This window comes from Pongo pygmaeus, chromosome 1 (assembly GCF_028885625.2).
Source record: "Pongo pygmaeus isolate AG05252 chromosome 1, NHGRI_mPonPyg2-v2.0_pri, whole genome shotgun sequence".
Classification (NCBI taxonomy): domain Eukaryota; kingdom Metazoa; phylum Chordata; class Mammalia; order Primates; family Hominidae; genus Pongo; species Pongo pygmaeus.
This window is the reverse complement of record NC_072373.2, coordinates 112,671,658-112,684,165: the sequence shown is the minus strand read 5'-3', so window position 1 is coordinate 112,684,165 and position 12,508 is coordinate 112,671,658. Positions and strand designations below refer to the sequence as shown.

Sequence of the window (12,508 nt, the reverse complement as noted above, 5' to 3'; positions counted from 1 at the left end):
TACATGGCTTGAGGGAGCTGCTAAAAGTTGTGAACGACCACTTTGGAAGTAGAGGAGGAGTGAATCAAGGATAAGTAAAAGCAGCAGGCAGAGGGCCCTGCAGAAGCTGTGTAGTTTTCAGTGGTGGGGTCCAGCAGGCAAGCAGTTGGGCTAAAGAAGGAAAGAGGCTGGTTTGATTCCTAGCAGAGAATGTCCTGGCAAATGTGAGAGAAAAACAGGGACCAAGGACAAGAATTAAAATGAATGTGGCCGGACTTGCTGGCTCATGCCTATAATCCCAACACTTTGGGAGGCTGAGGTGGGCAGATCACTTGAAGCCAGGAGCTCAAGAGCAGCCTGGCCAACATGGTGAAACCCCGTCTATACTAAAAATACAAAAATCAGCTGGGCATGGTGGCATACGCCTGTAATCCCAGCCACTTGGGAGGCTGAGGGAGGAGAATTGCTTGAACCCAGGAGGCAGTGGTTGCAGTGAGCTGAGATCATGCCACTGCACTCTGGCCTGGGTGACAGAGCAAGACTCTGTCTCAAAAAATAGAAATAAAAAAAAAAATGAATGCACTGATGTCTAAAGAATATAAGATCTTCCCAATGAGAACTAGATTTTTCAGAGGTGGTATCCAATCTGAAAGTCTGCATTCTCTAATTTACTGCCATTTTATTTTCTAGGAAGTAAGGTACGTGTCTCCAAAGTGTACTGGACTGAAAATGTGACTGAGCACAGAGAAGTGGCCATCCGCTGCAGCCTGGAGAGTGTAGGCAGCTCAGCCAATCTGTACTCTGTGATGTGGTACTGGAACAGAGAAAACTCTGGAAGTAAAATGCTAGTGCACTTGCAACATGATGGCTTGCTGGAGTATGGGGAAGAGGGGCTCAGGAGGCACCTGCACTGTTACCGTTCATCCTCTACAGACTTTGTCCTGAAGCTTCATCAGGTGGAGATGGAGGATGCAGGAATGTACTGGTGTAGGGTGGCAGAGTGGCAGCTCCATGGACACCCAAGCAAGTGGATTAATCAAGCATCCGATGAGTCACAGCGGATGGCGCTCACGGTACTGCCTTCAGGTAACCAGGGGTTTATCTACTGCGAGCTCATGGTCAGGAGAATACATGTCTCTCCTCTTATGCTCTCCCTCTCACCTATCTTTTGCTCCTTCTTCAGACTGAAGACAATTTTCAGGTTCCCTAAAGAAGATGAGTTTGCTGTCTCTCTCAATAGTAACTCATTTGAACAAACAAGGTCCACATGAGATTTTGGCATAGACACTTAAATATCAGGAGCATCTGACAGGTCCATGTCTTTCTGCTGGGGTTCAGGGAGAAGGTGGGAGGTGAGCAATAAGCTAAGCTTACTGAGGGAAAGGGCCATTGGAGAAGCAGGGGTGTGGTCTTGGTGCCAGACACCAGGAAGCATAAAGGGAAAATCATCAATAAAGGTAACAATCCTAAGAGACCAGCTAGCTTTAGTGACACTCCTTAGGAGGGACAGAATGCTGTTGAGAACATATGGGAACATCTAAGAAGTAGGGATAGGTGCATCCCAGCCCAGCAGGGCTTCCAGAGGGGAAGTCAAAGCTATCTGATTTGTTCCTTGAGGTGATCCATCATTGTTTTTCCCTGTTCATTCCTCAGCAGAAGTTTTCTCCTGAGTGCCAGGCCAAAATGTTTTTTCTATCAGACTTTTTCTTCTCTCCAACAATTACAGGAAGTCCCATACTCATGAGCACATTCCGTACATGTTTTCCTAGTGGAATTAATAGGCTCTGTAGAATCGGCAGTTTTTGCAGTAGAATAAATAGATAAGAACTGTAAAAAGTATACAGTCTGTGATGAAAAGCGTATCTTCTCTGAGGCAGATGGGATCCTTCATAGCATACATATTGTTAATCTTTGTGAGATCCTTGTAAAACAGGTATATGGTTTTTAAAAGATAAACCTGGAAAGAAAACATTAAAAATTGAGTGGCCTTCGTATTCTTCAGAAAACCTTTGTCATGACAAACTGAGGGTTTGGAGGGTAATTAATGTTGAGGATTTCCAAGGAAATCCCTGTAATGTACCATCTGGGCTTCTCCACCTGGCTGTTCCTTCCTGGTAGTCAGGGAGGCAGTGTGGGGTGATAAAAAATCCCAGGGGCTGGAATCAGACCAGCCTAGGCTCAAATCACAGCTCTACTACCAATACCAGCTATGAAATCATACTCTGGTTACTTGCTGTGAGCCTCAGCTTTCTATAAAATGAAGATCACAATATAAATATGTATAAAGTATCCAGTACAGTGCCTGGCACATTGTCAGTGCTCAGCAAATGTAATCTCCTTTTCCCCTTATGCCTCCAAACACACTGCACATACATATACACACAGGTACACACATACCTACATGTGTACATCTATGTGACAAAATAATGACACTTGTTTAATAAATAACTATATGAGGTTCTGAGGGCACAAAAGTGTACATGACAGAGTCTGTTCCCACCGAGCTTGGAATCCAGCGGGAGAAATCAAGTCCAACATAATAGGTGTCATCAAAGAAGTATTTCCAGTAGACTATGGGAACAACAGAGGCAGGGCTGGGGTGAAGGGCTAGGTAGGGAGATGATCTGGGAAGGTTCCCCAGAGTCTGGGGCTCATGAAAAGGAAGAAACATATTTTAGGAACATGAAAGAGTATACAAGATGATAATAAGATGTAAAATTTCATGTTATATTCGGGGAACTCCTGGTCATTGAGAATGGCAGGAACTGCAGTCTCTATGGTACAGTGGCAAGAGACGAGACCAGTGAGGAGGGAAAGGAACAGATAGATCCCAAATGTGTCTACAGTATGAAGCTAAGAAGGAAGAACTTTATCATGACAGTGATGGAGTGTCATTGAAAAAGTTTAAGCAGGGGAGTGACATGATCAGATTTTCCTTTTAGAAAGTTCCCACATTAAAATGAATTGGAGGTCGGACGCAGTGGCTCACGCCTGTAATCCCAGCACTTTGGGAGGCTGAGGCGGGCGGATCATCTGACGTTGGGAGTTTGAGACCAGCCTGACCTACATGGAGAAACCCTGTCTGTACTAAAAATACAAAAAATTAGCCGGGCATGGTGGCACATGCCTGTAATCCCAGCTACTAGGGAGGCTGAGGCAGAATCGCTTGAACCCAGGAGGGGAAGATTGCAGTGAGCCAAGATCATGACATTGCACTCCAGCCTGGGCAACAAGAGCAAAACTCTGTCTCAAAATAAATAAATAAATAAAATAAAATAAATGAATTCGAGGGGAGGCCCACAGCACAGTGCAAGTAGTAAATGAAATTGTGGAAATCCAGCTGGGGAAAGATGAAAGCCTGAGCTAAGGCAGTACCCATGACGACTAAGAAAAGAACAGGCATTAGGTAGTAGGAGGTGTAATCTTCAGGATTTAGAGGCTGATTCATTGTATATAGAGGGCAAAGGAGCAGAAAGAGAGAATTAAGGATTAACATTTGGATTCTAGCTTAGATGGATAGTGGGGTCATTTACCAAGCAAGGTAATATATGAGAGGGGTTTGGAGGGGAAGATTAGTTCAGTTTTGAATAAGTTGGGCTGGAACTGAGTTCAGAGTAACTGTGAGTTATTGATAAAGATCTGTCCAATAGACATCAAGACTGCCAAATGGGATCTGCACCAGAGTTGTAGATTAGAAGTCATCCATTGGTAGCCAATAATGATGCCCAAGGGTGGAGCTCTGGGATAAACTGCCATTTCTCAGGAAATGGAGAGCCTGTGAAGGAGACTGATAGGAGTGATGGAAAGCTGGGAAGGGAATCAGGATTTGGTGGTACCACAGACACTAAAGGCAGAGAGGGCATCAAGAGGGTGAGGAGAGTCGACAGACTCAGCTCTTGCAAAGAGGTTGATTAAGATAACAGTGGGAAAGTATCCATTGGATTTGACATTATGGGACAATTACAGAAAAGTTATCAGGGAAGTCAGACTGCAGCAAGTTGAGGGGAGAGTGGGCACATCAGTGCAGATTGCTCTTTCAAGAGCTTTGATGTCAAGGGGAAGAGAGAAGACAATAAAATGGCAAAAGTTGTCAAAAAAAAGTGAAAGTGTTTTAGTTTTGCTTTTTTGCTGTTTTGGTTTGAAGATGATACAGATTTGAGCACATTTATGTTTTAGAGGGGAGAAAGCCAGCAGAAAGGAAAGAGAGAGAGAGAGAAAGGAAGGAAGGAAGGTAGGTTAATAGAAGAGTAGATACAACTGACAGTCCAACATCAGAAAGAAAGAAAGAAGGAAGGAAGGAAGGAAAGAAAGAAAGAAGGAAAGAAAGAGTAGATATGACTGACAGTCCAACATCTGAAAGAAAGAAAGAAGAAAGAGAAAGGAAAGAAAGAAAGAAAGAAGGAAGGAAGGAAGGAAGGAAGGAAGAAAGAAAGATTAATAGAAGAGTAGATATGACTGTCAGTCCAACATCTCACCGTGCATGCACCATCTCCTTCCTGGAATGCTCCTCCATGCCATCTTTCCCTGGTCAACACTGTCATCCTTCATCCAGCAACTTAACTGCCACTGCCTCAGAGACTTCCCTTATTCTTTTAGCCCCCACACCTGCAGTTACCTGTTTAATATCTGTCACACTGCTAGACTATACTATAGGCAAAGATGATGAGTGTCTCATTAGTAGCACTAGTACAGTGCCTGGCACATAGGGGATGCTTAAGTGTTTACTGAATCACTGTGTAATTGCACTCCTGTTGAGTACCAAGTCTATGTGTTATCAAGATCCAGTTCAAATATAATATGCTACCTATGGACACTTATCAGATGGTTTTCCATGCTCTCTATCTGGCTATCCCAGCTTGGGCCGGTTTTAGGGCCACACAATAGGACTGTAGAGCATGTGGCTCAAGTGAAGGCAGGAAAGTTAAGAGACATTTTTTCGGAGAATGGACCTTGCCTTTTCTTCTCTATCTTATTTCCTTACCAGTGACTAAGCCATGGCAGGGACAACAGCTTCCTCAGTCTTTTTACCTTACCCTTAGACCCTAGACATAAATGTCTTATTCTAGAGAATTGTCTGTGATTAATTGATAGGCCAGGCTATAAGGCTTCCTGGGAACTGGATTATTTGTAGTAGTGTGGTACTTGTTACTATTTCCCAGCTTTTATTTGGGTAAAGGTCTATTTAGAAAGTAGATCCTTGGGCCAGATGTGATGGCTCCCATCTGTAATCCCAGCACTTTGGGAGACTGAGGCAGGAGGATTACTTGAGCCTAGGAGTTTGAGACTCCTGTCTCTACAAAAAATTTAAAAATTAGACACGTGGTTGATGCACGCCTGTAGTACTTGCTACTCAAAAGGCTGAGATGCGAGGATTGCTTGAGTTTGGAGGTCAAGGCTGCAGTAAGCCATGATCATGCCACTTTGCTCCAGTCTGGATGACAGAGCAAGACACTGTCAAAAAAAAAAAAAAGAGAGAGAGAGAGATAGAAAGAGAGAGAGAGAAAGAGACAGAGAGAGAAAGAAAGAAAGAAGAAAGAAAGAAAGAAGAAAGGAAAGAAAGAGAAAGAGAGAAAGGGAAAGGGGAGAAGGGAAGGTAAGGAAGTAGATTCTTGAAGGAGCTGTGTGTCTCTACCACACTGAAGTTTTTGGAGATGCCAAGCTACTTACCTGTGCTTCCCAGTGCCTCCAGCAAGGCCTGGCACATGGCATTCAACAAATGCTTAATGAAAGAATGAGCAGGCAAGTCTTCAGTTGGGTTGAAACAGGATGCTGTCAGTGATTCACTTATTCTGGGACGCACTTGTTATCGGGTTACCTTACCCTACTTTTATTTCTTGACAAGAGCCAACTCCCACATGGCTGCATGTTTGGGGTTGGGTAGTGGGGAAGAGTTGGCAGCCCCCTCTTTATTTCACACCTCTTTTCTTCTGAAGTCAGTGTCTCTGAGGAAATATCAAAAAGGAGTGCTCCTTTTGCTGTGCTTGGCTGTGGGTGGAAGCACGTTCTAAACTAAGCCTCATGATGAAGTGCTCTCATTACATTTTTGGCTTTGTTTTGAAGGCCTTGTACTTTGAGCATTGGGCACTTACTCAGATTGATTCAAAATGCCAAACCTTAATGGTTTGAATGTCACTAATTCTAATCCAGATATGGGTGAGAGGCAGATGGTGGGAAATGGTGACTGTGGGATCCAGAGCAAACACTGCCCTCCCAGGAGAGGTGATTTAGCAGCACAGGCACTAACAGTTGCTAGCTGTTGGCCACTTCAGCACGGTAAGGGGCACACCTTGCCATCCTTTGATGGCAGATTGCACTAAGCTGAGCAGCCTCATCCCCACCAAGATAGCCAAGCCCTCTGGCTGTTCCTTCATGCTGAAAAGCAGAGTAGCAGATTTATTTCCACCTCCTGTGTAGTGGCCCCATCTCGCCATCATTACTCCACCATTCAAACAACTGTAATACCTGGTGCTGTGGACTCTCACCTCACAATTCTCTGCCTCCCATGAGTAGAAAAGGAAGCCAGAGCCTCCTAAGTAATCATTTCAGTCTTTGCTGAATGTCACCCACTTCTGAGGACAGGGGGACCAGAGATCTAAGGGAGAGAGAGCCTGTGGAGGAAGATGGCCAAGCCTGGGGTCCTTATGTGAGGGATCTGTAGGCTCCAGCCCTGTTCTCTGTCTGTTCTCTTGGGAGAAGGTTTCCTGTGATTTGCTTAGCTTTCTCAGTAGCATTCTAGCTAATATTTATTGCTTGCTGACTCCACAAATGCTTTAGGCACTTCGTTAGATGCTTTATTATCCATTATCTCATCACAACTCTAGAAATTGTTATTCCTATTTGGTTGATGAGGAAACTAATGATTAAGAGAGGATAAGTAACTTATCCAATGTCAATAACAGCACATTGAAGATTGAGGATTTGAACTCAGCTCTCTTTGAAACACAGTAGGTGCTCATTCACTACTCTGCACAAATGCCCACAGCCAGTGCTTATAATACCTGGACTCCATGGCTTCATTCACTTGCCTCATTGCAGTCTATGCTTCCTTCTAGCCACAGGCCTTCAAATGTACTCAGATAAGACTGGGGGAGAATAACTGTAGTCAAGCAGGGTCATTGGAAGAGGGGTCAGATAGGATGTGGAGCAGAGGGATGGTAAAGAATTCAAAACCTAACTTTATCATTGCTCACCATTTCAAAAAACAAAACTAAATTTAGGATGAAGGATACAAATGAGATCAGAGAAAATCCAGGCCATGAACCTCTGCCGCTCTTTGCCAGCCCCATTCAGAGCTGCCAGCCTAATGTTCAGTGATGATCTGTACTTTGTGTAGCATGATGGCAGCCATCCCTGGGTTCCCATGTGTGGAATGTACTCATGCAATTGATTCATTCATCAGGCTCCATTGAGACCCTGTGAACAAAGAGTTGAGGAAGATCAAAAGACACACAAGACACAGGCCCTACCCTCAAGGAGCTCACAGTGCAGGAGGTGAGCGAATGTCCAGATTCTTTCTTGACTTCCATCAAAGAGATGTTCTTTAACATGTAAGATTCATTGGCAATGCCAAAAATGGAATTCTTGCAGCAGGAGGTTGGTCAAAATGACCTCTAAACCTCTGTTCATCTCTAAGCATCCATAATCCCATGAATCCTGTAGCTTAACCTTTGAAGAAGAAATTGCTTATGTCATTACAATTTTCCAGTAAAAGCACAGCTACTGTTAGCATTGAATATTTCAGAACAGCCCTGATTTCAGATATCATGTCATAAATAAATTTAATTGGAAGACTACATTTAGTAATTGGTCTCTTTAAACATGTGTCTTTCTGCTTCAATAGACTGTTTCCTGAAACCTGTGGTGTTTGCAGTCCTTTGGGCTTTTGCTTTCCTGGCTGTGTGGCCAGGAGCCACTTTGGGGCTGCTTGTGCGTGCTCCGTGTGTGTGTCTGCTGATAGTGCTTCCCGGCGGACTGCAGCTGCGGGATGATCATATGCTTCAGCATGCCTTTATATAGTATCTTTCACCCATGTGGTTGCAGTCAATCCAATTTAATTCAGATCAGCAAAAGTTACTGAGCACATGTGCTAGGCACTGTAGGGGATATAGAAACAAATGGCACTATCAGACATACTCAAGTAGCTATAATGAACAAAGGAGACGAGTAAAAGGGAATCAAAGAGGCCTAAACAAAGGGCTGAGCGAGAACAGGATGGAAGAGAAGAACTGTGCCTGCAGCAAGGTAGGAAGAGCTGAGAGAGTAGGAAGTGTGATGGAGCTAGGCCAGAAGGACCTAGAGGCTCCGATGCATGGAGCATGTCAGGTGGTGGCCACAGCCAGAGCAACACAGGAAAGGAGTGGGAGGGAGGGGGCTGGGGAAGGAGGAGACCCACGGGGAGGGCCAGGCTTGGGTCAGCGGGGGAAGGGGCTCCTCATTGTGGGTGCGATTGTTTTATAAGGACGGTGCAGAGTGCAGGGCAGAGTGTGTGTGTATGTGTGTATGTGTATGTGAGAAAGAGTGTGTGCCTGTGTGTTGGAGGAACAGCAGTGGGAATAACTCCGTTAAAAATTCAGGACTGGCAACACTGTTGAGAACGAGGGTTGAATTATAGATATCTTTTCTGAGGAAAGAAGATTAAAGGAGAGGTTTTCTTTTTTGTTTTGTTTTTCATTTTGGCTGTTAGTTTTAAGTAGGTCATTGGAACCTCCATTGGTTGGAAATTGCAGGGCAAGGGAGTGTTGCGTTAGAAGAGCCTGTTCCAGGAGCTCTCTTCCCCCAGTGCTCTGTCCTGTACTCCTCATGATTTCAGGGGCCCACTGCTGTTTGGCCCCATTATTTTTACATATACTTGCCTGTAACAATAAATCCCAGGAGTGTTTGTAATTGACTAATACAAATAAGTTGGAGATGAATTACTCTCTGTTTCTCCCTTCGTTGCAGAGCCCACACTTCCTTCCAGGATCTGCTCCTCGGCCCCTTTACTCTATTTCCTGTTCATCTGCCCCTTCGTCCTGCTCCTGCTTCTGCTCATCTCCCTCCTCTGCTTATACTGGAAGGCCAGGAAGTGGTCAACACTGCGTTCCAACACACGGAAAGAAAAGGCTCTCTGGGTGGACTTGAAAGAGGCTGGAGGTGTGACCGCAAATAGGAGGGAAGACGAGGAGGAAGATGAAGGCAACTGAATCCCAAGAGGCACCTGCAGCCAGGAAGGAAAGGTGGGGGCTTTTTAATTGGGCTAACCAGGTGTGAATGAATCCTGGTTCTGTCCTCACCTATGTCTGCGGTCTTGGGCAAGTTACCTAGGAATCACAGGGAGCATTCACTGAGTGCTTATTGGTTCTACGCACTGTTAGGTGTTCCTTTGTGTCTTACCTCATCCACCTCGTGCATCCCCCCTTGGAACCGGATAGCATCATTACCCTACATCTCTTCAAGGTTCAGGTCCCCGGGTTGCAAGGAGATAAGAGGCTCCCTCACACAGCCTCTGGAGGGCTAAATGAGATCCTACAGCAATGCCCTGGTGGGGCTTCTCTCTCCCTCTTATGAGACTTGTCACACCTGCTCTAGGTAATCATTTTCCTCCAGATGAGAGGTGTAGGAAAGGGCCTGACGCCAGCAAGGAAAAAGGAATTGGGAACATGCTCTTTGTTTACCTAAAATCTGTCCCCCCAGCAAGAATGTAACTTCCTTCAAGGCAGAAATTCAGTTTTCTTCTCCCAGCCCACCTACAAAGGCCCACTCAAGAGCAAGCTCTGCTTAATAGGTGCTTGACTAATATAGGTTCGTTGACAAAATGATAAAACATTTGTAACCTGAGTTTGGGGCTTTTTGTTTATTGTTTGATAAGACTTTTTATTAAGTAATTGCTGAGCAAAAACTTTTAAAAAACTCATGTAACAGTACTCCAGTCAGCCCCCCAAGGCCTCGTACCCCTGCTTCCCCCTACACCTCCATACCCCCACCAGAAGGTCCATCTGGCTCCTGGTGCTCAGCCAGTGCCTTATTTTCTTTGACCTGACAGCACTGGGTGGTAGGGAAGGTATTGTCTGGAGGAGCGAGGTTGACGGTGCCACAGTTCCCTCATACGCCTGCAGGGCTGGGGTTTAGGGGCAGCAGTAGGTCAAGTCTGGTTCCTCAAGGTCTCCTATTCTCAGTCGCAAAAAGCAGCCGGTGGGGGTGGGGTGTAATGGCTTAAAGCTTTCAACAGCTGTCCCCACTGGGCCTACAGTCCCCTCATCTTTGTTTCAAAAGCCACTCAGGCCCTATTGTAGCCAGAATTGGAAATCAATCAGTGCCATCTAACAGACTTGAGAAAACACATCTATTTATTATCTATGTGACCAACCGAGTTGCTTTAACACTCGTTAATTTGCATTTCCAAGGAGAGCAATTTAGTTTTAATTATTTGGTCAGGCACACACGTCCTCTCCAAACATAATTAGTTCCTTCCTAAGGGGATTATTGGTGGCTATGAGCACTCCTACTATGGACCTACCAGTTCCTTAAACTCATGTCCCTTCATAGCCTGATTTAAAATACTCCAAATCTTTCCTTAAACATGTCAGCACATTTGTTTCTTGTCACCCAGGTAAGGGAGCATATTTTTACAAACAACAAAGCTGAAATGAAGACTTTTTTTTTTTTGAGATGAAGTCTTGCTCTGTCGCCCAGGCTGGAATGCAGTGGCGCCATCTCGGCTCACTGCAACCTCCGCCTCCCAGGTTCACGCCATTCTCCTGCCTCAGCCTCCCAAGTAGCTGGGACTACAGGCGCCCGCCACCACGCCCGGCTAATTTTTTTTTTTTGTATTTTTAGTAGAGATGGGGTTTCACCGTGTTAGCCAGGATGGTCTCGATCTCCTGACTTCATGATCCGCCTGCCTCGGCCTCCCAAAGTGCTGGGATTACAGTGTGAGCCATCACGCCCAGCAGAAGACTCTTAGAAAGTGTGATGACTCCCTGCCCCTATTTTTTAGAAACCTGTATTTTAATTCAAAGGGAAAGAGAGCAGAAGCGAGCCTGGGCAGATAATCTTGGATGGACTCTGCTGCGGCCCTCTGCGGGAGCACTCTTCACCTACCTCATCCTTCCTCTCTCCTCACATGGACACCTCCTTCAGCTTCTAGCTCAAGCACCTCTTCCCCTTTGAATCCAGCACAGAGATAGCACAGAGGAGATGTAAGCAGACAGGGAGGGTCTCCTGGGAAAGTAGACATTTAACCAACTTGAGCAATCGGCTTGTTTTACAGCTTCCTGCCTTGCTGCCTGTTTCTTCCCAAGCCCCGTGTGGAATGTGGTGACCTAGTCAGCTGGAACCAGCTCCTGACAGACCCCGGCAACTTCTAGATGAACCCGAGTGAACTTTCCTCATTACCATCCTGAAGTCACTACCCCAGGGGGAGCTATAGCTTCATGACCGTAACATGTGACCTGTGTGCTGGCAGGACGACTCACTGCGGCTGCGCCACTGGGACCCCTCCCCTGCATGCACCGATGCACTCTCTCCCCTCTCCATCACCCCATAAAACCCTCCTGTCACTTTCCTTCAGAGACACTGCTTTGGAGAATATTCCCAGCGCTCTCCTTGCTTAAGTTAAAAAAAAAAAAAAACTCCTTTTGATCAAAACTCATGTTCTTGTGGAGAGTTATTTGTTACTCGCCAGGCAAACAAACCCTGGTTTTTTTCAGGGAACAGAGACCCTCAAATATGAAACTGTTCTGGCCAGAGCACAGCATGGGAAGTATGAGTTCCCAGTGGGTACCTGCTGCATGTCAGGCCCTGTGCTAGGAGCAAGGGGTCCTGTGGTGACTCAGACACAGCCCCATCCCCCTGGGATGCTCACCTTGTTTGTCCTGGATGCTCTGCTTTCATTAATGGGACTTAGAGCACCTTTGATAGTCTAAGCAGCTACATGGCACTCTTTGTCCCATAGGCAACTAAAACCCTCCAAAACTAAATCACCCCCACAGTATTTTCTTCCTTTTAAACTTACAGAATAAAATTTGCCCTGATCCAGTTCAGCAGACATTTTATGTGAAACCTCTTCTCTCTCCAATTACATACTTGTTTACTTTTGGGTTTTGAAACTTAGTGGAGAGCTTTACTTTTACTCATTGATTTCAGCTTTTCCATTTCATGCCACCACCTGGTTTTACTTTTGGCTTTTTGTGTTATAAATCCTCCTTGGCAAAAGGACAAGCCTCTGTCTCAGGAGTTGACCAACCAGGGCCTATGGCCAAATGCAGCCCACCATCTGTTTTTTAAAATATAATATATTGGAATATGGTCACTCCCATTCGCTTACATACTGTCTGTGGCTGCTTTCACAATAAAAATGGCAAAGTTGTGTAGTTGCCACAGAGACCATAGGACCTACATTGCCTAAAATGTTTATTATTCCGGCCCTTTACAGAAAACATTTGCCAGCCCCGCTGTCCTTTAATGTTCTGTCTCTCTTAGCCATGTATTATGTCCCTGGGAAACTGATTTGACCTCTTATATCTGAATCTCTTATATATCTGATTAATCT

At 45.2% G+C, this 12,508-nt stretch overlaps 1 protein-coding gene across 7 annotated transcripts in view; it reads left to right on the top strand.

The window, feature by feature from the left end:
• The window catches only part of CD101 (CD101 molecule), a 46,017-nt gene extending 34,413 nt beyond the window's left edge, over positions 1-11,604 (top strand). For 6 of the 7 annotated variants that reach the window (XM_063651532.1, XM_063651531.1, XM_063651523.1 and 3 more), the window contains 3 exons: positions 670-1,065; positions 8,920-9,194; positions 11,228-11,604. In XM_063651532.1, coding sequence (XP_063507602.1) covers positions 670-1,065; positions 8,920-9,161 — 638 coding nt within the window. In that variant the 3' untranslated portion in view covers positions 9,162-9,194; positions 11,228-11,604. Of the gene's footprint in view, positions 1-669; positions 1,066-7,378; positions 7,471-8,919; positions 9,195-11,227 lie in introns of those variants that run through there. The other variant, XR_010123692.1, reaches the window with a different exon arrangement.
• The last annotated feature ends 904 nt before the right edge of the window (positions 11,605-12,508 follow it).